Source organism: Camelus dromedarius, chromosome 2 (assembly GCF_036321535.1).
Source record: "Camelus dromedarius isolate mCamDro1 chromosome 2, mCamDro1.pat, whole genome shotgun sequence".
Taxonomy (NCBI): domain Eukaryota; kingdom Metazoa; phylum Chordata; class Mammalia; order Artiodactyla; family Camelidae; genus Camelus; species Camelus dromedarius.
This window is the reverse complement of record NC_087437.1, coordinates 87962135-87988713: the sequence shown is the minus strand read 5'-3', so window position 1 is coordinate 87988713 and position 26579 is coordinate 87962135. Positions and strand designations below refer to the sequence as shown.

The 26579-nt window shown below is 36.6% G+C and overlaps 1 protein-coding gene and 1 long non-coding RNA gene across 8 annotated transcripts in view; one reads left to right on the top strand and one right to left on the bottom strand.

Moving 5' to 3' along the window:
- The window catches only part of LOC116154746 (uncharacterized), a 57885-nt gene extending 54873 nt beyond the window's left edge, over positions 1 to 3012 (bottom strand). For all 5 annotated transcript variants that reach the window (XR_010384807.1, XR_010384804.1, XR_010384806.1 and 2 more), the window contains exon 1: positions 2763 to 3012. This is a non-coding gene — a long non-coding RNA (uncharacterized LOC116154746). The remainder of the gene's footprint in view (positions 1 to 2762) is intronic.
- Positions 3013 to 3117: 105 nt separating this feature from the next.
- C2H3orf38 (chromosome 2 C3orf38 homolog) lies at positions 3118 to 14343 on the top strand. 3 transcript variants are annotated; one of them, XM_010978520.3, is made up of 4 exons: positions 3118 to 3253; positions 3356 to 3619; positions 6205 to 6443; positions 7942 to 14343. In XM_010978520.3, exons 2-4 carry the CDS (start codon positions 3493 to 3495, stop codon positions 8515 to 8517), a joined length of 942 nt encoding a protein of 313 aa, XP_010976822.1. In that variant the 5' UTR covers positions 3118 to 3253; positions 3356 to 3492; the 3' UTR covers positions 8518 to 14343. The 3 variants fall into 3 exon arrangements, with proteins under 3 accessions (XP_010976822.1, XP_010976823.1, XP_010976820.1); XM_010978521.3 differs by having other exon boundaries at positions 3137 to 3619; positions 7945 to 14343; XM_010978518.3 differs by having other exon boundaries at positions 3138 to 3619.
- The last annotated feature ends 12236 nt before the right edge of the window (positions 14344 to 26579 follow it).

Sequence of the window (26579 nt, the reverse complement as noted above, 5' to 3'; positions counted from 1 at the left end):
AATGAATGGATATTTTAACAGGTCTAATGCCCCAAACCACTCTACTCTAGAAAACTTTTTTCTCACAGTATTCAGTAATCAAAACCACAAGAATGGAATCTAATGAAAACAGCTCAAAGAGGTGTGGGGACCGGTTGTATTCAAGTTCCAGCATAAGTTTTAAGGCAATTCAGCATATCCCACTGTGCTCAGACTTACACAGCAGTTAAAAGGCAGCTGGTCTTGCCTGGTGCTGAGCCCTTCCTGTTAGGATTTTTCTACATTTCTCTTTCTGCCATGGCTTCTGTACCACCCCTTGCTCTAGCCATGCTGTTTTATTCCATGCACTTTTCACTACCGCTCCCTTTCCCTGTAATTCTTTTTCATTCCTTTTACCTGTGGTTCTCTTTCCACCTCACCCCTCATTCTTCGCTTAATCTTCTTGGGCATCACCACACTCTCCACAAAGACTAATCTCTCCTAATAACTCCGGATTTCTCCACTGAAACCTACTTCTTCCAGTCTTCCTCCTTTCAGTAAACAGCAACTCCAGTTGCCCAAACCAAAACCTTGCCATCAGCCCTGACTCACTCTCATGCCCTCCACTCTCATGGACTATTGTAGTAGTCTTCTAACTGGGTTCCCTGCCTCTTCCCTTGCCCTTCATGCGGTCTGTTCTATACACCAGCAGCCAAAATGATGCAGTTTGAAAACTAGTCAGATCATGCCATTCCTCAGTTTATAATTTTCCAATGGCTTTGCAATTCATTCAATTATTCAACAAATATTCACTGCATACCTACTATGTGCCACGCTCTGAAACAGGCAATGGAAGGAAACAAAAACCTCTGGCTCAGAGAACTCACATTCTACCGGGGGCGGGAGCGGGGGGTAACAAACCTACAGTATAAGTACTAGAGAGAAAAATTAAGTGGGTAGGGAAGGTATAAGTAAGCATGGCATTGTAGGTGATGATTTTAAACAGGATGGTGATAAGAGATGATAATACCTCTTTGATAAGTGACTGTTGAGCAAGGACCTGAATGAAATAAGGGAAAGCGAGCCATTCAGATATTTGAGGGGAGAACGTGCCAGGCAGAACAGCAAGAACAGAGACTGAGGCAAGGACCTGCATGACAAGTTTAAGGAACAAACAGCATGGGAACCACTGTGACTAGTCTGGAGTGAGAGACAGAGAATAATAGGAAATGCAGGCAGAAGGGTAAGAGATAAAAGCCAAAGTCTTTACAGTGGCCTACAAGGTTCCAGACTGTACTATCTAAGAGTATTCATTAGCCATATGTGGCTATTAAAATTTAATTAAAATTAAAATTAAAATTCAGTTCCTCAGTTGTACTAGCCACACAACAAGAGCTCTGTAGCCACATGCACTGATGGTTAGGGTATTAGCCCAGACATAGAATATTTTCACCTCTTCAGCACTTTTGGACAGGTGACACTGTATCAGTGGTTCTCAACTGGAGGAATTTTGCCCCCTAGGAAGCATCTGGAGAATTGGAGACATTTTTGGTAGCCCAGCTTGGGGAGGAGGTGCTACTGGCATCTAGTGGGTATAGGCCAGGGATGCTGTGAAGCATCCTACCACGCATAGGACAGCCCCATAGCAAAGAATTATCCCACTCAAAATGTTAACAGCGCCACGGTTGAGAAATCTGCTCTCAATCAATCTTGAGTACAACTCTAAACTCACTGCTTAATGCCTCCTCTTTGCACAAGCTGCTCCAGCCTCCTTGCCTTTCCTACATGCCAAGTCCTCTGTTCTTTCCTCAGACCCTCTACTATTGCTTCTTCCTAGAACACTCTTCTGTGGTTCAGCCTCTCACTTTTTTCAAGTCTTTCCTTCAATGTCTTTCTTGACAGCCTGTATAAAATAGCAACATCCTCTACTCCAACCCTCTCCTTTTGATTTTTCTCCATAGGATTTCCAGGCATAGTACTGTCTGGATGTTTATTGTCTGTTTCCTCTCACTAGAATGCAAGCTCCAAAGGACTTGCGTTTGTTCCCAGAATAAAGAACAATGCCTAGCAAGTAGTGCTCAAAAAATACATTTTTTAAAGAAATAAATGAATGAAAAAGTTGGGCATGCTTTCCATGTGGTTCCACATCAGTATTGTGAAAATTTACCTCTTTACCTGCAACACTCCCAAAACCTCCTTGAAGGAGGGTCTGGGTCATTACTCTGCATCTTCAATACCTAGCATAGTAGGCACTCAGTACTTAATGAAAAACAAAGAATTGGTATCTGTTGAGTAAATGATACCCCAAATAGTATCCACTGGTAAATTAGATTAGGCATGTTTTGTACGCCTTACTTTAAAAACTATATTTACAGTATATTTTATGACTGATATTTAGCTGTGATTTTTTTTAAGTTTGCTCAACTGGATCTGCACATGTGTATATTTCAGCTACTAACTGGCAATAATCTAAACGTTAACAAATCTAAAATATGACTAAAACAATGTTAGGAGACAATGGCAAGTTGGCAAGTGCCAACGCGTTTAGGTCTGAAGTTTCCCTCTCGTGAATGTGGGTAGCTGTCACACTAACAGTAATAATAAGAGCTAATATATTCTGGGCTCTTCTAGGAGCCAGGCACAGTTCTTCACCCCCTCCCCCGGCCCCAACAGCCCTTTGAGATGGGTACCTCTACGAGATCCATCTCCAGATAGAAAACTGGGGAACCAGAGAGCTTGCTCACTGTCACGGTTAGTAAAGAGCTGAATAAAACCCTGGCAGCCTGGCTTCCAGAGTCCCCAACCTTAAAACTGTTTCCGATACCGCTTCTCCAAAAGGCAAGCCGGCGAGGATCAGAAGAGAAGCAACAGCCGATCCCTGACTGTTGGCGAGGAAAGTCAGCTGGAGGCGGGCAGGAGAGGCACAGGATAGGTGGATTTTTTCTTAGCTTTTCCAAGGATCATGTTAAACAGAATGAAACTATTTTAACACAGAACTATGTAACTTAAGGATCTCCAACTACAGGTGTGTCGCACTCAGAAGCGGCCGCAGAGGACGTGCGAGCGCTCCCGGGGGCGGACCCGCGGGCGGGGAGGAGGCTCCTCCATTGGCCGGCCCCGCGGCATCACGGGAGCCCCCCCACCCTCGCGGGGGCCGCCGCCGGCTTTCCACGCACCTGCGCCTGCGCAACCATCCCTGCTGCTCTTTTGCAGGACGGACTCTTGAGGAGCTCAGGATTTCGTTTTCCCTTGTGGAAGGTTGATGTTCCCGGTGTAAACGCGGTGCTTCGCTAAAGTGAGATCGGTGGGAGTCCCCTTAGTCCCCGCCAGCCCGGAACGACAAGGCGGAGCACCGCGTTTCCTCATTGCCCTCATTGACGATTACTTCCGCCCACAGATCTGGAATACCGGCGGCTTTTTGGCGGCGAACAACGGGAAAGGCACTTCCGGTATCTGTTGCCAAGGCGCCGGCCCGGTGGGCCTAGTTGAGGAAAGTTTTTGGCGTGGTCCTCTCCCCCCTTCCCGGGGGTCGAGATGTCGGGGCTCAGCTACCCAGAGATGGAGGGCTGTCGTAACCTGCTCGGCCTGTTGGACAACGAAGAGATCATGGCTCTGTGCGACACCATCACCAACCGCCTGGTGCAGCCTGAGGACCGCCAAGGTAAGGGTAAACCCTCCTCCCCAAGGGCCGGCGTCCCTCTCCAGGCCTCACTGACCCCCAGCTTGGGGGAGCGTGCGAGTGGAGGCCATGCAAGGCCTCGCCCCTAGCCCGTCCGGCGTCGTGCTTTTGCGGAACCCTAGGGAGTCTTGGCCTCGGTGGTCTTGGAACCACAGAGCAGCCTCGGGCGTCCCTCCCGCGGCAAGCCTCTCCAGGAAGTGGAGTAGGTGGAAACGGCGCTGCTTCCAGGTTTTATCCATTGAATGTTATGGGCAAATGCTGCTTGTTTCGAGGATTCAGAGTACGTAAATAGTGATTTAAAAAAAAAAAAAACTTCCGAGGAGTCAGCGTTTTTTCCATTTTCAGTTTCGATTAGCTGAGGAGTGTCAGCTCCTGCTCATTTTCTTCAAGCTTAGAAGATAGCAAACATTTTCTATCAATCTGCTCCGAAAGCAACGACTGATAAAAGAGCGGATAGTTTGAGTCCATGTCTCTGTGGATCCGATTTTTTTCTGAGATGTTTCTGTGTACTAGGAGTAAATTACTTTCAGAGCCAAATGAACACTTCGGTAGAGTGGATTTCATGGATTATAAGTATTCAGTCTGGTTGTAACTAGTACATATAAAAATGTAATGTAAGCACTTATATCATTTTGTAATCACCTGACTAGTTTTATTTTAAATTTGCTGAATTTTACTTTAAAATGCGAAGATTTCCGACTTCTGTGTTAGCATGACTTAAGTTAGAGTCTGCCTTTTAAAACTTTCTCTGCTTTTAAGTCGATTTACATTTTTAAGAATTTAGACTGAAGATAACTTCAGACTTAATGTAGTTCTTTGGCATTTATGTATTTTACATACTAACTGTCTCGGTGAGTGTGGTTTAAAATTGTAATCGATAAAAATGCTGGATTTAATTAATGGTGAATCTAAAAGCAAATAAGAACCTACCCAGTACAAAAATGCTACATGATTTGAAGAGACGTTTCTCAGAGGAAAAAAAAAAAAAGCATATGAAAAGATAGTCAACCTCGTTAGAAAGCAGTGAAATGAAAACCAAAAATACAGGATGTCTTTTATATGTACCAAATCGGCAAAAACTAAACGTGTAAAGTTGAAGTGTTGGTGATCTTGTGAAGTAAGTCTTTTGACAACTACTGGGGGAGTATAAATTAGAACTACTACTTTGGAAAAAGTTTGATATTAACTCCTAGAGTGGAAGATTGCTTACCTGAGCTTCTCAAACTTAAGTGTGCCTGTGAATCCCTCAGGGGATCTTGTTAAAATTCTGAGTGGATAGTTTTGGAGTGGGCCCAGAAGTTCTGCATTTGTAACAAGCTCCAGGTGATGCTCAGGCTGCTTGCCCCTCTGGGCTGGGAGACATGTATGGAAACGTTCCAAGTAATAGTGTTTGTAATTGGATACAGATAATAAAAGCCCATAAACAAAAGGATAGATACCTTGTGGTAGAGTCAATTAATATTTATTATCTGTGGTACAGTGCTGGCATGAATTAACTCCAACAGCTGTATCTATCCACATAGATTAATCTCAAAAACATCAAGCTAGTTACAGAAGACTGTGTGTATCAATGGATTAGATTTATAGAACATTCAAAAATTACCAAAGTATATTATGCAGGGCTACAGAGTTATGCTGTACAACTATAAAGGAAATCTAGGGAATGATAAGCAAGGTTTAGGACAGTCAGTACATGTGAGAAGAGAGGGAATAAATAACCTTAAGTAGGGAGAGGTAAAATGAGGGCCTCAAAGATACTAGTAATTTCCTATGTCTTAAGCTGTGTGATGTGTATATGGGAGTTCATTTTATTACCATTCTGTATACTTCATACATGTTAAAAATAATCTTTAGTTTGTTGTTTAATAGAAGTTCTTTAAAATTGAAAGAAGAGAGCATACAAGTCTTGGTTCTGCCACTTCTTAGAAGTGTAATTGTTGATCCCTCAAGTATCCCTGACTTTCATTCTCTCTAGAGTGAGAAGACTGAACTGAAAGTTCTTGCACATATAAGACATTGCAACTTTACCTATTTTTAGGGATTGTAAATGAATTTAGGTCTATTGACCTTATTAGAAAAAATATTTTTTCTTTGCAAATTTTTTCTTAAAATACAACCATTCTTTAAAAGAAAATGCAGAAATTCACAATCTCTTATGAGAAGTGAAAGGAAGGAGGAATTTTAGGGAAATATATAGCATAAAGAAATTGGGTTTTTTTTTTGTTTTTAACTTTTTTTAGTTTTTTTCTTTTTGGTGGAGGGGGGAATTAGGGGGAATTTATTTATTCATTTATTTATTTTTAAATGGAGGTACTGGGGATTGAACCCAGGACCTCGTGCCTGTTAAGCATGTGCTTTACCACTGAGCTGTACCCTCCCCAAAGAAGTTTTTTAAAACTCAAAACCTGACAGCACACTTGCTCGTTTTTTAAAATGATAACCATCTCATAGAAAAGCAATAATGCCATGACAAGAGTTTTAAATATTATTCGATAGAGTTTCTGCTGACCCTGGATAATTTACAAATGACTTGTGGTTTTCTATTAATCTTTACAATTTTCTTCTAGATGCCATTCGTGCAATATTAGTGTACAGTCAAAGTGTAGACGAGCTTTTGAGGCGTAAAAAGGTCCACCGAGACGTCATATTTAAGTACTTGGCAACACAGGGGGTTATTATACCTCCAGCTACTGAAAAACACAATCTTATTCAGCATGCAAAGGACTACTGGAAAAAGCAGTTAAAACTGAAGCTGAAGGGAACGCCAGAGCCAGTTAAGACAGAAGACATTAAATTCTCTGAACAGGTAAAACAGATCTTATAGTCATGTGCTGAACCATAGTTCTATGTAAAAATCTTCAGATAATCCTAAATCTTGGGATGACATGGTTAATTTTTTAATTTTTTATAATTTTAGCTTTACTTTATATCTTTTGCATCCTAAAGGAAGAGCCATAAAGCACCTGACAAAATATTTTTGATATTAGTAATGTATATATAATATTCTGTTGATTTGTGAGGAAAAATGTTTTTATCCCTTTATCAAACAAGGACTGTTAATTTTTAAAGAGAGTGGATAGATCACAGGATCAATTTAATTTAGCTTCTGGTTCTCTGTAATTATTTTTTTCCACTTAAAAAAAATGCTGTTGTAAACCCTTTCTCATTTGGAGGACTTTGTTTGGTATTAAATTGCAGAACATTCATGAAAGAAACTTTTTTTTTAAGCTAGAAAAAAATCCTGTTTTAGTAATTTCCTCCAGCTCCATTGACTGTTCCTATTTCTTTGTATCTCCACTGTACATTTTAGATACTGTGTGAATATTTAAATATCATTTGAATGAACCTTTAAGTAATTTGTAGTTTTTTAGAGCTATGTACCACATGGAATTAATGGGGTTTTACAGTGAGAGATGTTTGCCTTCACATTAAGAAAGGATCTTCTATGGGCTTCCTTAATGTACTGGAAAGAATGTTGACTTTGAAATCATATAGACATGATGTCAGATTAGGGTCTTCTATACACCAAGTGTAACCCTGAGCAAGTAACGACCTTTCTTAGCCTTGTTTTCTTTATAAAATGGGCATAATGATACTATCTATGTCATAAGGCTTGTGAAGATAGAAGAAAGTAGCACCTAAGTGCCAGGCACAGTGCCTAGTGCATTTAATAATAGCATGTGCTCAGTAAATACAAGATCTTCAACCATCTAAATGGGGTCCTGCTATGCTCTGGAATATATCATCCAATATAAATCTAGCCCAACAGGTATATTTTTGCAATAATATTTCCTTGGGGGAAAAAGAAATAGTATAAAATTATCCCAATCATAGAAAATAACCTATTTCAATCATATTAGAAGTACCTGTTTAAAGACAGTGAAAATGCTTGTTTATTATAAACTATATTGTGATATAATTTACATGCAGCAAGGTGTATCCGTTTAAAGCATACAGTTTGAAAGTTTTAAGAGATAAACACCTATGAAATCACTGCGACAATCAAGAGAAAATGCTTATGTAAATCATTATTGACCATTTCTTCACGCTGATATTTTAAGACTTTGTTAAGCCTTAATTTCTTGGCTGAATTTTCAGAAGTTTAAGCTGAGAAATTCTAAAATGATTTTTCCCCTTTTTGAGAAAGAATTTACTATGTATAATGGTTTCAGTGAGTTCACATGTAGTTCATTTCCTTTCTGCTATAATCAGTACATTAAAACTTAGCTCCGAAACAGGCTAGATACAAAATAGATTTGAGAATTAACCTTGGTTTTATTTTATATTTATTTTATCTTAATCAGCAGGAGAAAGAAGAGAAAAAAGCTGAAAAGGTTGATTTTCGTCGATTAGGTGAAGAATTCTGTCACTGGTTCTTTGGACTTCTTAATTCTCAGAATCCTTTTCTGGGACCACCTCAAGATGAATGGGGGCCACAGCACTTCTGGCATGATGTCAAGCTTAGGTTTTATTACAACACATCTGAACAAAATGTGATAGACTACCATGGAGCAGAAATTGTGAGCCTTCGTCTGCTGTCACTAGTGAAAGAAGAATATCTTTTTCTCAGCCCCAATCTAGATTCCCATGGACTCAAATGTGCTGCTTCTCCCCATGGGCTAGTTATGGTTGGCGTTGCGGGGACTGTCCACCGAGGGAACACCTGTTTGGGCATTTTTGAACAAATTTTTGGACTCATCCGCTGCCCTTTTGTGGAAAATACTTGGAAAATCAAATTTACCAACCTGAGAATTATTGGAGAGAGTTCCCCTGCTCCCAGAACATTAATGAAACCAGCAGTTACACTTGAACCAAGTGACCTAGAAGCCTTTTATAATGTAAACACTTTATGTGGTCCAGTGAAGCACGACTTAATGTAAGGCAGGCATTGGGTAGTGGGACTGAAGACCAAGCTTTAGTGGAAATGAGGCATTGCTTAACAAAAAAAAGACTGATTTTACCTAACTCTTAACAGCATTGAGTACTGTATGTCAGCCTGAAAAATCTTCTATACAGAAATTCTTCCACATACTACATCAGTAATGTCTAACCGATTTCAGATTCGGGGATTGACATATTTTAGTTGAAATGCCTTTCTTGCCTACAGACTAACATAATATGTGAATACTTGCCTCTTTTTCTATCTGAGTTGCAGCAAATGTTCTGAAAGCTTTATGCAGTTCATCAAATAAAATCCCACTTTAGATGTTATAACTAATGGTGTGTCTTAGAAACCAGTTAATATTTTCATTTTACTTAGTGGATATTCTGCTAATATCTGTACTTCTATGTGGGAAAAAAATTGTGTTCAAGGCTTTCTCTTTTAAGTTTCTTATATTCTAAATCTAGGTAATTTTTACAACTGCATCTCATGACAGTATTGATTTTTAAAAAGTACCTATTTTAGAGATGTTTAATGTAAACTCAGAGTTCTCATTTTACAAAACTTGGGTGATATTTTTATACAAAAAATCCAATAATTTATCTGGTAAGAAACATTTAATATGCTTTTTTAAATATTTGATGAACATTTTTCAAAGTTATCTACTGTTGTCCAAGCTAAATATCTTATAGTCTGCAACATTTTCTGAAATATTTTGGGCAATGATAAGTGCTATTCTCAAAACAGAACTTTTTCTTACCTGAGGCTTCACCTAACAGTTTTATAGAGCATTTATTATAACACCAGATAAAGGAAACATACTGTTGAAATTTTTAAAAAAGGTGTGCCCAGTTCCTAACTTAAATGAATTAGTTTTCCCTCTTCAGTGATCTAAGAAGTGACAAAAAAAAAAAAAAGAAAACCCAAATTTATAATTTATACATGTATTGATTATACATATATTGAGATAAATTCTCACATCATATATTAGGAATTTTTCACCTCTAATTTGTTTTACTAGATTTGAGTTACAAGGCTAAATTGTCATACTAATTACTTAGTTGCTTTCAAGTTTAAATTCCTCATCTGATTCTGCATTCAGTAGTTTTAATGTACAAAAATGCCATTTAGAAAAAAACTCAACTGGGAAATGTGATGAGATAGCATACATAGTAATTTTTTTTTTCTCTCTTTAACTCTTCTCATGATCATCTAGGGTGACTGATTTTGGAAACAGGAAGAAAAAATTTATCCTTTTTGGTTTTCTAATGTCATGCCTCTTACAAAGAGTACAAATTAATATGTCCAAATAAATAATAAATAAATAAAGGAGGGTAATCCTTTTTGTCTGTCATAAGAATAGGGCATTGTTTAAACCCAAGTTATCTTTTTCTTCTTTAAGTTTGAAGTATCATTTTAACATGTAATCGATCAGTATTCTAACGATAATATGAAAAACTACTCCCATCTGTTTTCTTTGTACTGTTGATGTCAAGTACTGCAGAAATCATACCACAGATGCTCAGGATGGGCAGAAATTGCCTGTACATATGTTGAGTGTTGAAATTTTGAATGTATAATGCTCAAGTAAGGATGCAATCTGCATGTTCTTTTAATCACCCTTAAAAACTTGAAATCTTTCTTATTTACTTCCTTTGAATCCCTGCAGTTGGGCACCCAGGAAGACCTGATGTCTAGGTGAATGGGTGAATGAATGAGCAAAAGAAGCTTACATACTGTATAAAAGACTTTTTGCATTTAGATTTTATCTTTAGTTCTGATCATTAGTGGTGGTTTTTTGGTCATACCGTCTGAATTTAATATGTGGATACACAAACTTTTAAGCCTCAAACTAGGATAAAAATTTAACTTCTTTCTATTAAAATTTACTGACTTTCAAAAGCCCACAGTCAGAGTAGGGTATACTGGAAGCCCCTAAGAGACCCAGGAACCATTATAGGGGAAGTATATACTTCCTGTTTAGAGAAAAAAGATCTAGAGGAATTGAAATTTCAGGAAGCTGAAGGCTTGGTCAGGCCTAGGGAATGGCACAGAGACTGCAGCTTTATGTGTCTCACGTCATTTCACTTTGCCGGGACTGGTGAAGTTTGTGGAGTCAAGTAGTAAAGAATACAGCACTCTACACATAATCCATAGTAAGTGGGGTGCTCAGACTAGGTGACAGCTGGGCTTTATTTACTGAAAGCTGATTTGTAGCTAACAGTATACATCAATCTCCTTTTTTGTTAAAAACTTAAAATAGTTGCATTGGGTTGTTTTATTAGTATCTGGAGTGCCAAAAAACAGACTTCACGTGTCTCATTAAAATACCAAATAGAGAAAAAGCCATCTCTAACTTACTAAGTAAACTTGAAAATAGCAAGACCTGCTGAAGTACTGTCAGGTGAAATATAAAAATACGAATTCAGAATTCGTTTCATTTTGACAAGTTTAATGAACATGCTTTGGAGGCAGTGATAAAAATGAAAATATTTAAGATTTTATTAAACTTATCTTAAGATGTTTATTTAATAACGATGGTATATTGCTAATTCTGATAAAGAGATTTTAAAAATAGGGCATTTCTTCTGAAGGGTCTGTATTTGTGATCGCCTCCCGACAGCCCTCCCCACCAGCCCTCCCTGTCAGCTTTGTATCCCACCAGTCTGAAGTGCAGATAGCACAGCTGCAGTGCTGGGAACCAAGACTTTCTGGATCTGGGTTCTCTCCAAGTTTATGTGTATATATTTACTGAGCATCTACAATCTGTAAGTCACTGAATCAACCACAAGACAAAATAATCCATCAATAGGTTATTTACCTAAACTTCTCATATTGAAATCAAATCTCTGTCTCTGGGCTTAGATGTCTTAAGGTGAGAACTACATTAAGGCCTTTGCTAGAGTTGGAAGGAAAATATTTCAGAACTGTATCAGAGTGCACTAAATCCTTTCAGCTTTACTTTTTCTAGTTTGAACCTTTCCTATAATCTTTTAGTAAAGTGTTACTGTTAAAATTGAGTGTGATATTTATTGTGAGTTATAATGTGACCCAAAATATTAAACCAGAAACTAGAATTACTTGTGTTAGTCACGGAATGTTAATAGAATCACTGGCCTAATCTCATTTACCTTTGCAGTGAGTCATTTAGTGAGGGTTCTTTGGTTGGCAGTTTTCATCTTCAATTTTTAAACACCCTAAATCTCAAGTACCAAATTAGTTACATTTGAATTAATGAATTTAAGGATTGACAGAATCTCCTGCTGCCCACTGCCATCAGTGTTACTTGTGATGCTTTCTGAACAAAAAATCAGTAACTACTTAGAAAAGCCTCTTTTCTTGAGGCATTTAGTTTCATAAGCTTGCATTAATCTTTTCCATCGCTCATCTTTTACTATACTAATGATTAGTATCACACTCAATTGTTCTCAAGTTGTTGCATGTAGGGTACTTCTGCCTCCCTAAATAGATGGTAAATTCCTAGAACTGGTGATTCATATTTTGCAATCCCCCTCCCCTTTCCCCACCCCTCCCCCTGTGCCTTGCACAGGATAAACAGTAGCTAAGTTTTGGGTGCTTATATGCTAGGTACAGTTCTGTGCATGTTGCATGTATTCATTCATTCAATCCTATGGACAGCTAAGTGAGGTAGGTGCCATTGACCACTCTTACCAGAAAGCAGGGTTGAGTAATTTGAGAGGCTTGCAGAGCTAATGCCCAGTAAACCCACGTTTTAGAGCCTGAGAGCCATGTGGTAACTACTACACTATACTGCCGCTTACAGACAGTAGGTTTTTGATGAATCGTTTTTTGACTAATTGTCATTTGCTGGCACTTGCTTCCAAAGCAAAGATGCCTTCAATTTGAGTTTATCTGGATTAAGTGGGAGTATTAATGCATACTGTATCTTCTTGTAACTGTATCTCAAGTTGCTTGTTTAGTGTTTAAAATCACTTGGAGAAAAGATAATGTTATGTATAACCGTATTACTTATGAAAAAGAATTGGGTAATTGGGAAGTTTTTTAAAATGTGACAATTTATGTCAGATTTCTTGAACTCGTGTCACTAGTCTCTGTTCCTCTTCCCTTCCTGATTGTGACACCGTTACGCTTTTCAGCCTCACAGATAGTCTTTGTGTCACACGCTCAGCTTCTTGTCATGTCCAGATGTAGCATATCTGCAGTATTTTCTATTTCAGCTGCTGTAATTAGGCCCTCCTTAACTAAACCTTGATTTATGTAATTATTTAGTTCTTTAATAGTTTATTTGTGACAGATTAAAATTTCTTTAAAGTAGTTTTCATCATATCTTCCATGTTCAGAATAATACCTCCAAAATGAAGTCCAGATTTCATAATCTGCCTTTTATCACTAGCTAGTTTTGATTCTATTCATTTTCACATATTGTTTGGTCCAGCCAACATCTACCGCTAAGTAACCTTGATACTTACTCTGTGCTTATTTAGCCTGCTTTTATTGGTAAGTTTCCAAAATTGTAGAATTTAATTTTTTTGTTGCAGACAGTCCAGTAATATATTGTAGAAAGAAAAGGACCTTGATTGAAACGGAGTTTAAAAACTAGAAATTTCTTCAATAAGTCAAGCATTTTTTCTTTTTAGGAGTTTTGTATACATTGTCTGGGATAATCTTTCCCCAGCTTTTTGTACGGTCAATTCATTTTCACATTTGAGAATCTGTCTTAAATACTTTCTCCTAAGTGGATCCTTTTGTTAATATTTATCACAACATTTTGTTTCAGATTTAGCAAATCAAATATTATTAATTTATTAATTTCCTCTCCTAGATTTTAAGCTGAGAGTAGGGACTGTAACTGTTTTACTTTCCTAGTATTTCCATTGCTTTGCACAGAGACTAGGTATTCAATAATGTTTATTAAAGACAGGTATAAGGGATAAGATAGGATAGGATAAGGGAACAAATGCTAGTTTTTATTCAGAGACTTATATATTCCTAGTTCTTTGCCTGTCTGCTAAAGACAATGCCTAGAATATTAGGTACTCAATAAATATTTGTTTAACAAATAAAGTTATTTTCCTGAATAATGATATATGAAACAATCAACAACATTCTTCAGTAGACAGAATTATTAAAATCTTACACTATTGTAAAAGATGAAGAAACTGAGGCCCCAAAAGTTAAGTAGCCAAAGGTGCTGAAGTTCACATAGTTTTTGTTACAGAGGTTTTTTTTGCTCTGTTTTTAAATTACAAAGCCTGTTTTTTCTTGCACTTCATTCGCAGACTGACTACTCCTTCTTTATTTTAAGAGAATTTAAACTCTAATCCTCAATTTCTTCACATGTAAAAACGAACCAATTAGATGATTTCTGAGGTCTGCTACGATTTTGAAGTCATGTGATTTTGTGATTGTATGCCTTCTCAGCAACTTAAGAATATTACTTTTAAGTGAGTTTGTAGTTCATTGTTAATGAAGTTACTTCTTTATTATTTTGCTTCCCTATAAATCATGCTCATTTGAAATGTTTTTTTTCAGACATTTTTAAGGATAGAGTGTGTTTCTATTTACAAAGTAAAAAAAAAAAAGGATAAGATTACAGATCATGTCTAGAATAGAAAAGGGGAAAAAGGTAAGAATGAATATTCATTGTCCTACTTTCTAATCACTAGAAGTATTTAAGTTGTTTGAAAAATTGCTGTGCTGTAAACCTTTGCTTTGCTGCATATGGTTAAAATATGTTTCCATGTTTTAGTCAAGAAAAGTGTAAAGTGGTCTTGATAGAAGGCCAAATTATAGACTGCCAGTAATCCCTAGTGAAAATAAAGATGCTAATAAAATAATCAAATACAGATGATTCCTTCCAAGAGACTGGGTAATAGAATTGTCAAATATTTAAGAGTGACACTGCAGACAAGTGGCAGATTTGGGGTAGGATTTTTCTGTACGACGGATGGCCCTGGATGGGTGCTGCTCGCAAGGTCATTCAGAGTTACTACAGGAAGTTAAATGGAAAACGTGTTTAGCAGACAGGAGGTCTTGCTGTGCTTCCTGCACTGATAGAAGTACAGCTTTATGATAAAACAAGTTTAGAGTGCAGAAGCAAGATAATGATAGAAAATGTTAGCTTTCAGGAGCTTTAATGCTGGAGCTAGTAATAGAACAATGACAGAATCATTGAACAACAGACTGCTAGGAATTAGGAGAAATCATAGAATCAGCCATTATTTTAATTCTAAGAGCAACCTCTGCTAGAGCAAGAGTTCAGGACACTAAACAAAACAATAATCAATGAAAGTTGATTTTAAGTAACACCAGTCTAAGAGAAAATGGTCTTTGAATTTGGTAAACATTTATTAAGTACTTACTATGTACCAAGTATTTTAACAGAAGACATCTGATACATAAAAGTGGCCTATTGTTGCTTCTAGTTTCTTATGCCTGTCTCACTTAAACTTGTAAAAAGTAATGCTTATTGTTTACAAATGGCCAATAGGCACAAGAAGAAATGCTTAGTATCACTAATTATCAGAGGAATGCAAATAAAAACTATAATGAGGTATCACCACACACCAGTCAGAATGGCCATCATTCAAAAGTCCACAATGATAAATGCTGGAGAGGGTGTGGAGAAAAAGGAACCCTCCTACACTGTAGGTGGAAATGTAGTTTGTTGTAGCCCTTATGGAAAACAGTATGGAGATTCCTCAAAAAACTAAAAATAGACTCACTGTATGATCCAGCAATCCCAATTCTGTATGTATATCCAGAGGGAACTCTAATTTGAAAAGATACATGCACCCCAATATTCATAGCAGCACTATATACAATAGCCAAGACACGGAAGTAACCTAATTGTCCATCAACAGATGACTAGATAAAGAAGTTGTGGTATATTTATACAACAGAATATTATTCAGCCATAAAAAAGAATAATGCCATTTGTAGCAACATGGATGGACCTAGAGATCGTCATTCTAAGTGAAGCCAGAAAGAGAAAGAAAAATACCATATGATATCACTCATATGTGGAATCTAAAAAAAAAAAAAAAGCATGAACTCATCTACAAACCAGAAACAGACTTGCAGACTTAGTAAACAATCTTATGGTTACTGGGTAAAGGGGGTGGGAAGGGATAAATTTGGGAGTTTGAGATTTACAAATGTTAGCCACTATATATTAAAATAGATTTTTAAAAAAATTTCTGCTGTATAGCACAGAACTATTTTCAGTATCTTTTAATAACCTTTAATGAAAAAGAATATGAAAATGAATATATGTATGTATATGCACAACTGGGCTTGTGCTCAACACCAGAAATTGACACATTGTAACTGATGGTACTTAAGTTTTTTTTTTTTTTAAAGCAATGTTTACTATTTAATAAAGAGTTTATTTTACTACAAAGTGCTTCTCTGTGATCTCTCACTGATGCCCTCTTACTGCTTTAACCACTGTCATCTTTTGGTACTTAATCTGAATTGTAGGTAAAATCCTAACCCTTAGATTAGAGCAATGCTGTAAAAGAATAGTGACCCTAGTAAATAGTTTCAGTTTCAGAAGGAAAAAATGCACTGAAACATTTTTTCACATATATTTTGCCAGTTTTTTGCATGTAATTCACATATTTTTGCAAATTTTAAATGTAAGATGACTCATAAAAATCTCATTGTTTTTAACAGTGTTCTGTTTTTAATGTACTCTTATTAGGTGCATGTGTGCACAACAAAGACTTGGTCCACTTACATCAGCCAACGTGAAATCAAAAGGGTGTTCATCTTCAGTAATGCACTTTCCTATTAATTTTCCTATTTATTAAGTTTGTGTTTTACAGTTGATATTTATTCCCAATTCACAAAAATGACTTACTGAAAAGTGATGAAGTAATAACAAATACCACCACTCATAAAAACCCCACAGTGTAAAGAGTAGAAAACTTTAGCGTGAATGCAAGGTTAGAATCTCTATGTTCTGTGCAGGAGGTTCTGTGAGTATGATATTTTCAAAACATCAAGTGAACCATATAAGGAAGGACAATGATAAACATCTGAAATTTTGGGGGGCCTGCAATTTACTCACCCCTGGTCAGTAGCATATGGCCTGTCAAATATTTGCATGTCACCAAAGTTTTCACATCACTCTTAAAGCATACTGATGTCTCTGGTAAACGAATTTAGTTGGGTAATTGCATTTTTTCTGAATAAATGTAAAATAATACAGCTCAGTTTAAAATTCATTATGCAAGATGGAGAAGAGTCCAAAATTATAGAAGCTTCATCCAGAGTTGCGTTCCTTAAAATAAAACAAAATGTAAGACACTGGCCCATTACTGTCCCAGGCATTTCGCTCAGACAGCTCACTTGGCACCTGTTGGTGTGAAGCCACCTCACTTTAATAACCGGCGTTTCCTCCTTAGAAGGGTCCCTGCCTTCAATCAATCACTTGGGCACTGACATATTTAGCATCTCTTAATGATTATGTCCATTTGTTTTCTGTGTAGTGCCATCAGATGTAAACCTCAGAAATAATGCACACCAGCTTCTAAAACTATGAAGCAATCAGTTCCATGTGGGTCTAAACTTGCAGACTCAGTTCAATATCAAATAAATCTATAACAGAAGGTAACAATAATAAAAATAAAAAAACTCGTTCCAGGGGTGAAAGGTGGTGGAGACGAATAAACTGAGAATTTGGGATTTGCAGATATGCATTATTATATATAAAATAGATAAACAGTAAGGTTCTACTGTATAGCACAGGGAACTGACCTATAATGAAAAAGATGTAACTGCCTATAATGAAAAAGATGAAAAGGAATATATGTACAACTGGATCACTATGATGTACACCAGAAATTAACACAGTTAAAAAATGTAATTGTACAAGCTCTCAGCAACAGTTTTAAAAAATTTTTAATTGAAGTATCGTCAGTTCACAATGTTATACAATGTACCATTGTTACAATGCTGAACATTGTACACTGCAACAATGCTGTACAATTGTTAGTGTTGTACATTGTACATTTTAAACTGACTATACTTCAATTAAATTTTTTTAAAACTTGTTGAGAGCTTGTACAAACAGTCTCAACATTAATAACAAATGTAATCAGAGAACAAAACGAAAGCTATTGGAAAAGTTCTACTAGAAAGAAAATTTTATAATTCAGTGACAACATGGAAGAGTAATTCCTTTCATATGTGTTCTAGAGGATATTTTATTTTGTAGACAACCACTGATGTGCAGTGTCTGAATCATTATTTGGCATGTATGTGTTACACACATTAAGGGAGAAGTCCTTAACAACTTGTTCTATTCATCCCTGGAAACTCATGAATATATAAAACAAGATTACTGGGAAGTAAGTTGGTGAGGACTAAAAAGGATGTATCATGATCTTCATGATGGAACACCAGCTGTTTAGGCAGCAATGAAATGGTGGTTAGGTAAATAAAAGTGTTTTGCAAAAAAGCCAATCAATTCATCATTTTCTTAAAAAAGAAGAGTTAATTATCAACAATAAACTGTCAAGATGTTGATTCAGTGCTGAAGGGGAAAGAAAATATCAAATTTTATCCCCTAAGTCTACACCATTTTTATAATGCTCTATCAAAAACCGGGTAGGAAGTTAAACAACTTTTTCCTCGATACCGCCTTGTTAGAGAAAAGGTGTTCACATGAGGTTCTGAGGTAACAGCAGAGATTAAAAATATTTCTTTGAAACACTGTTATGTCAGTAAAGGGCTTTTCTTTGATTTTAGGTGCCTCGCTCACTCATGTGGCATATCAGCTAGTCAATCTACTGACTTGAGACACCCCTCCAGTATATTTGACCAATATCAAAGAGGTCAGATTATTTTAAGATTACACAACTCTTGTGCAAATGGCTTAGCTGTACAGAGCTTCATTCTCATCCACAACCCCATTTCATTTTCTTGGATTAATGCAGAAATATAGTATATTAGGGGACGTGTTTAAAACCACATCCAAATTCTGCAACATAACATGAAAGAATACCTTCCTGAGCTGAATACAAAGGACAGATTGGGAACCCATTTAACACTATCTGCAGGTAGATTTTTCTTTATGTGACTCAAGAATATTATTGTGAGAGAACATGTATGACTAAATAAGAATTTTACATGTGGATTGTAAGAAAAACAAAAGGTTTTATACATCACATGTCTATTCTTAGAAAACCACAGGAGTAACAAGCTTCCTCTTTCTATATGAACATGGTAATATAGAACAAAATTGTGGGGGAAAATAAAACTGCTTATATGTCATTCTTATGGAGGGTCAACCAGTTGTACACTAAAAGCTTATGCTGACCTGACTTTATATACTTTAAAAAAAAAAAAAAAAGTACTTGAAAGCATACGTAAAACCCAGCTGGTATACCCGTAGGTGGCTGTTCGCATGGGAGCTGATCTCCAAATAATTGCCTTTTCTCACAAACAATTTAACTGGAACCACTACCTGCATTTTTTAGCAACTACTCAATGCCCTTATATTCTGTCCTTTCATATTCCCCATATTATGGCAGTTTGTCAGAGATCATTTCACTGTCTCCTTTCACTTTATACCCCAAATAGGCTAGCTCGAAACTTTCAATATTGGAGTGAAAAACCTTTAAAGAAAAAAAATCTATTTTAAAGAGTCAGATCAAGGTGGCAGTGTAGGAGAACGTGGAGCTCATACTGACAAACATCAAAAATACATCTACATACAGAACAATTCTCATGGAAAACTAACTGGAAACTGGCAGAACTCCTATATAACCAAAGCTGCAAGAAAGATTTCCACATAACTGGGTAGGATGGAAAAGAGGCATAGGGATGGGACCTCCGCCCCGGAAAGGGATCTGAAAGGAAGAGAGGTCTGCATGGGCAGACCCTCGCCCTGTAGAGCCAGCAAGCTGAGCCACAGATTGCACGTCCCGGTCTTGGGGTCCTGGGGAGACAAAACCTCTTGGCTGCTGGGAGGATCTCTGGGACAGACAGAAAGACTGAAGCCTAGACTCCACTCACAAAGAGTGTGCAGGTACTGGCTGTGAAATAAAACTCATATTTCATGGCAAGACAAGAAAAATTTAAACATGAAACTTTTTCTCTGCCCTTTGACCTCCTCTCTCCCTGCTACTGTGCATTGTGTATCTGCATTATGCATCAACCAAACTTCCCCTATAGAAACTGTTAGAACTAATAAATGCATTCAGGAAGTAGCAGGACACAAGATTAACATGCAGAAATCTGTCATGTTTCTTTAGACTAACAATGAACTATCAGACAAAGCAAAAAAAAAAAAAATCCTCTTTAAAGTTACTTCAAAAAATAAAATGAAATGTCCTACCTAGGAATAAACTTACCCAAGGAGGTGAAAGAACTACATGCTGAAACCTGTAAAACATCTACAGAAGTCCAATGTGCTGCCCGCTGTGCCACAGACCCCAGCTGCAAACATCTATGAAGAAAGCTGAAGATGATTTCAAGAAATGGAAAGACATCCTATACACTTGGATAGGAAGAATTAATAGTTAAAAAGGCCATACCACCCAAAGCGATCTACAGATTTAATGAAATCCCTACCAAAATACCCATGATATTTTCAACAAAACTACAACAAATAATCCTAAAATTTATATAGAAACACAAAGGACCTAGAATTGCTAAAGCAATCATGAGGAAAAGACAAACCTAGAGGCATCACCCTTCCCTACTTCAGACTATACTACAGAACTACAGTAATCAAAATAGTGTGGTACTGTTGCAAAAAATAGACATATAAATCAATGGAACAGAATACAGAGCACAGAATAAATTCACACACCTATGGTGAATTAATCTAGAACAAAGGAGGTAAGAATCTACAATGGAGGAAAGACAATCTCTTCAACAAGTGCTGTTGGGAAAGCTGAACAGCTGCATGTAAATCAATGATATTAGAACACTCTCCTGCACCATACAGAAAAATGAACTCAGAATGGTTTAAAGACCTAAATATAAAACATGACACCATAAGACTCCTAGAAGAGAACATAGGCAAAACATTGTCTGACATAAATTGTAGCAATATTTCTTAGATTAGTTTCTCAATGTGAAAGAAATAAAAGCAAAGTAAACAAATGGGACTTAATCAAATTTAAAAGCTTTTGCACAAGAAAGAAAACCATCAACAAAATAAAAAAGCTGCATATGGAATGGGAGAAAATATTTGCAAATGATGTGGCCAACAAGGGATTAAAATCCAAAATACAAATAGCTCATACAACCTAATATTGAAAAAACAAAACAATCAAATCGAAAATTGGGCAGAAGACGTAAATAGACATTTTTCCAAAGAAGACATACAGACGGCCAACAGGCACATGAAGGCTCCATATGCCTAATTATTAGAGAAATGCAAATAAAAACCACCATGAGACATTACCTCACACCAGTCAGAACAGCTATCATATCATCAAAATGTCTACAAATAATTAATGCTGGAGAGGGTATGGAGAAAAGGAAACCCTCATACTGTTGGTGGGAAGGTAAATTGGTGCAGCCACTATGGAAACAGTATGGAGTTTACTTTAAAAACTAAACGTAGAGTTACCATATGATCCAGCAATCGCATTCCTGGGAATATATACGGAAAAAACAAAAACTCTAGTTTGAAAAGATACATGCAACCCAACATTCATAGCAGTGCTATTTACAATACATAAGACATGGAAACAGCCCGAGTGCCCATCAACAGATGATTGGCTTAAGATGGTACGGCATATATATATGTACAATGTAATATTTCTCAGCCATAAAAAAATGAAATATTGCCATTGGCAGCAATATGGATGGACCTAGAGAATAGTATGATACTATAATAAGTTAGAAAAATCTAAATGCTATATGCTATAACTCATATGTGGAATCTAAAAAATAATACCAATGAATACAAATACAAAACAGAATACAATACAAAACAGAAACAGATTCACAGATTTAGGAGACAAACTTATGGTTCCCAAGGGTGATGGAGGGGTAGAAGGTCAAGTTAGGAGTGTGGGATTAACAGATACAAACTTCCACACATAAAATAAAACAACCAGGACTTACTACATGGCACAGGTAATTACACCCAGTATCTTGTGATAACCTATAATACAATATAATCTGCAAAAAAAAATGCTGAATCACTTTGCTGTACAGCTGAAACAAACACAATATTGTAAATCAACTATACTTCAATTTTAAAAAGTTAGAAATGACAAAAAAAAAAAATCCTACTTTCTTTTGTTCACATTCTACGAATTACCATTACCAACATTTTAAGAACAACATCACTGATCAGTATTCAGTCTTCCTTTATGTAGAGCAGGGACATGTTTTTGCACAATATGTTGGAGGGCGGGGATATTTTGATCAGATGATTTTTATCCTCTTTGTTATTTCCTAGCCAAAATAAAGCATTCATTTATTGTCATAATTAGTAAATGGGTAAAATGTCTTATTTCCATACCTGTATTCAGATGGCGTGCTGTGTGTCTGTTTTTCATTTTTGATCTTTTGAATGTTAGTCTTTGTAAGGCTGGATTTTTTGAAGGTCTATTTTTGCACATTAGGGAAAGCCCCAGGAACTGTACACAGGTAGCTTTGCAATACTTGTGGTCCCAATTGCTATTCTTTGCATAGAGACGAGTTTAACTTTTACCAGTAATAAATGTAGCATACCAATCAACAAGTTCTCAACATACATAAAGTATACTGAGTACTAAAAATATATACTCTTGAATAACTAAGCAATAGCTAATTTTTCAAGACTAATTGGGCTTGAATTATAAAAAGTTTTAGGGGCTGCGTAGAACTATGCAGATGAATAAATAGATACATTAAATTTTCTAAACTTGATTAATGGATAGGTTTACTTTTATCCACAAATATATTAATTTTCTGAGGTGTTTAATAAAATATTTTACAAGATGTTCCATTTTTAGAGTACTCTGAATTATTAATTTTAATTCCACTTACACATGTTTACTGGATTGTATTTTGCTAGAAACAAATTTGTACAGGCTCAGACAGTGTGAGATAATTTTGCAAAACTATCTGGGTTGCCTTCATCATCCTTTCTCTTCCCATCAATTTTTTTCTTTGCAAATTAAGAAGGAATCAAGGATACTTTATTCTTCTCTTGTTTAGAACCCAAGTGCTGCTGCAGATTATTTTGAAGGAAAGAAGCTTGCAATGAAGTCGAATGTGGAATTTTAGTGACATCTTGTGGCCAAGGCTTTTCTCTGAGTGTTCTGTCTGTTGTAGAACTGGCTTTTTAGTAGTGGACTTCCAACAGGAAAACATTCTTCGGAGAGTATCTGAAGACTCCAAAACTTTAGCTGATATAAAGAGTTTTAAGGCAATTAATTTTTCTTATCCTAAACTTCTTGCCCTCTTTGTACACTAACTTGATCACGCCTGTGGTCTAGGCATTATACTATTCCCTTTCCCCCAACCTTCCTTTTACAGTTATCATTCTCCTCTTTACCAAAGACAGACCTACTTCTCACCACTTCTAGGCCTCACTGTAGTGCACTGCCCTGTGGTATCAAAACCTCCGGGCACTAAATGCAGAGAATTATGAATTAATTGGTGTTGGTGTAGGGAAAGGGGGTCACTACAATTATTTTTCAACAAAAGTGTTGTAAGTCAGGTGGTTGCTAGACTCCCTTTAAAATTATTTGATTTCAACAAAATTAAAGAAAAACTAAATTAAGCTTTCACCTAATAGATCACTTATTAAAATGAATCTTGGAAATAAATCACTATCTGATTTTTTCCTGTTGAGCTAAATTTTATATATACTAAAGTGTACAAATCTTACTTAGGAAATATTCAAAATACTGGGGTTCAAAATACTATAATTTCACTCCTCTCTACTTATTAATGAAAGCATGAGTTCTCATGCTTATGTTAAAAATAGAATTGATGACAAACTGATTATGCAAGCAATAATCCCATCTCATTAAATTACGGATTCCCAGTACAGTGTATAAACTAGTCATGTTGTTTGATCAATTATATAATACTAAACATTGTAACTAAATTCAGAAGAAATGTTTAGTACTTAAAACATTGTAGTAAAACTTTCTTGAATTGTAATTATGTTTTTCTTGTGTAGAAGTGTTATATAGCGATTAAGTTTTTTAAGCATAAAATACATCATATTGGGATAAACTTCTGTGATGCCATTGGAATAAAAGTACAAACTAAAGAAGTTCAAGTAAAATTTCTAGCTGTAAAAGGAGCTTGTTTGTAAATTTTTAAATAGATACTGGGGTGGTAGAGAATTCAATTAAGTTGGATATATTTTTAAAAAATTAACACTTATTAAAAATGGGAATTATTTCTTTTCAACTATTAATAATATAATGAAATATTTCAGATATCAAATCAAAATTTGTGAGGGAATAAGTTTTGCAAGCATTCTTTTAAGGGACATGCAAGCAAACAAGTTTAAGGACAGGACTTTGTCATTTCACGTGGCTTTCAGTTCATTGACTCAGAGAGATGCTTGGGAGCAAAAGCGCTTTCACACTGCAGTAAGATTCTCTGAAACTAAAAGCAGGATAACATCGAGTACTCTATAGACTATTTCAAATCAAAGCCATATTCCCAGATCCAGGAAGCTGTAGTCTGCTAAGCTCAAAGTCAAAACAAAACAAAACAAAAAATTGTAAAAGAAAATTTTTTCTTTTTCTGATTAGAATTGAAGTGTCCTGTATATGTCTGACTGTAAGATTCCATTGATCTTAGTAAACTACATGACTAATTTAACTACTTTTTGGTACCTAATATTAGCATCATGCTCCATAGATATATAGAGTAAAGAAAAAGATCTAATGTCAGAAAAACTAAATAAGTGTGCGTGGGGTGAGCAAACATTTTAATGTTAAAGAAATAAGCTATATATTAACAACAGTTTTTTTTTAAATAAAAGGTCTTTAAGTTTTCTTTTTATGTGGCAAAGTTGAATGTGATATGACTAACATTCCTCAATGTTATTATATTAGTGAGAGCAAACAACAAATGCTGAGTGCCTGTTATTGGTATAACATGGTGCTGGGGTTACACAAAGGTATAGGGCACGGTCTTTTTTTTTTTTTTTTTAACATAAACAGAAGAAAATTTAATAAGGAGAAGACAGCACAGTTGGTAGTAACAATTTGGAAACATCACAGAACAGACTGAACTGTAAATGAAGAGCAGGGTTTAAATCCACGTAGAACAGAGGGTGGCAAAATGTGACCCAGAGCCAAGGCTCACCCAGCATCTGTTTTGTGTAACACCTCGAGCTGAGGATGGTCTTAATATTTTTTAATGACTTGAAAAACTAAAAATAATATTTGGTAACACATGAAAATTATGTGAAAGTCAAATATTATTAGAGCACATCAATGCTTATTAATTTATTGTTGAACTTGTTTTGCTCTACAGGGCAGATCTGAGTAGTTTTAACAGAGACCATATGGTTTGCAAAGCCTAAAATATTTGTTATCTGATCTTTAGCACAAAAGGATTGCCTATTTCTGATGTAGAGAAGCAGCTTTATAGGCAGAATTGGTTTCACTCACAAAGGCTCAGTGGTGAGAGTACAGCGTGATGAAGTAGAAGTACTAGAAGAAAAGTTGGCAGAGGTGGGTTAGGGCTAGCTTGAGAGACTTTACACTGGGTGTTGAGATGCCACAGCAATCTTCTGAGCCAAGGAGTGATTGTCATAGTGCTCTTTAGAAAGATTAATTTGGCAGCAGGATGTAAAATAGATTAAAATACATGATTAACAACTAGAGTAGAGAGGCAATTTAGAAGATTAAAGCAATGGTATAAATATAAGGCAGTGTGTATCTGGAGCTTAGCGGTGATTTGGGAATAAAAAGAAACATAAAAAACATTAACTCTTACACTTACTATTAATCATGGATAGCAATATAACTTTAAATATCTTTTAATCGGAATATTATACCAGGCCTAATAAACACGATTTGACCTAAATCTGTTATACAGAACCATGTGTATAATAAGGCACCTCTCCAAACATGAAATTAAACCAATCACAAAATCTCCTCTTGAATAAAATGCTATTAACTTAGTCATCTACTAAATCATTTATTCACTAAGAATTTATTCTGTGCCTACTATGTTCTAAGCACTATTCTTGGTGGTGAATGAAAAGAGCAGTGAACAAAAAGAGACAAAAAAATGTCATCAAGATGGTAGGGTAGGAGGATGTGGAGCTCACCTCTCCCTACAAACACATCAAAAATACATCTACATGTGGAACAATTCTCACAGGAAACTAACTAGAAACTAGCAGATCTCTTACACAACCAAAGCTATAAGAAAGATCTCCATGTAACCAGGTAGGACAGAAAAACGGGTGTCAGGTTGGGGCATGCACTTCCGGGAGGGATCTCTAAGGAAGATAAGGTCCACATAGGCAGACCCTTGCCCAGGGGAGGGGCTGTACAGACTCACAATCTAGGCATCTCAATCTTAGGGTCCTGTATAAAGGAGAGAAGCCCCTTTACCTGCTGGAAACTCTGCTGAGACAGATAGAAGAGCTGGAGAATCCTAGACTCTATTTGTGAGGAGTGAGCCCCTGCTGGCTTGCTAACAATCAGGACAGAGATCCTGGCACTTGTGGCTGCCACCTTGTTGCACTTCCTAACATGAAGGGGCAAATGTCCTGTACTGATCACTCCAAACCACAGTCTGGCACTAGATCAGGGCAGAGATTGGAGCTAGCTGTGCAGACAGACAGGCTGCCTGGGGCGAGACCCAGGCAGAACTGCAGAGACCATTGTCATCACACACACAAGGGTGGCAGGGTGAGCCAGACAGACATTGTCAGCATATGCACTGGGTGGCACCACAGAATATGCAGTGGCTAAGTGCTGAACCTCAGGCACACAAGCCCAGAGAGAGAACTCGATCTAGGTATGCAGAGACAGCTGAAAGGGCCTAGGGTGCGACCTGGGTGGAGCCACAGAGCTCAGGTCAGCCTGCATACCAGCCAGGAGTACACAGGGATCTTTTTTCCAGAGAGAGCAC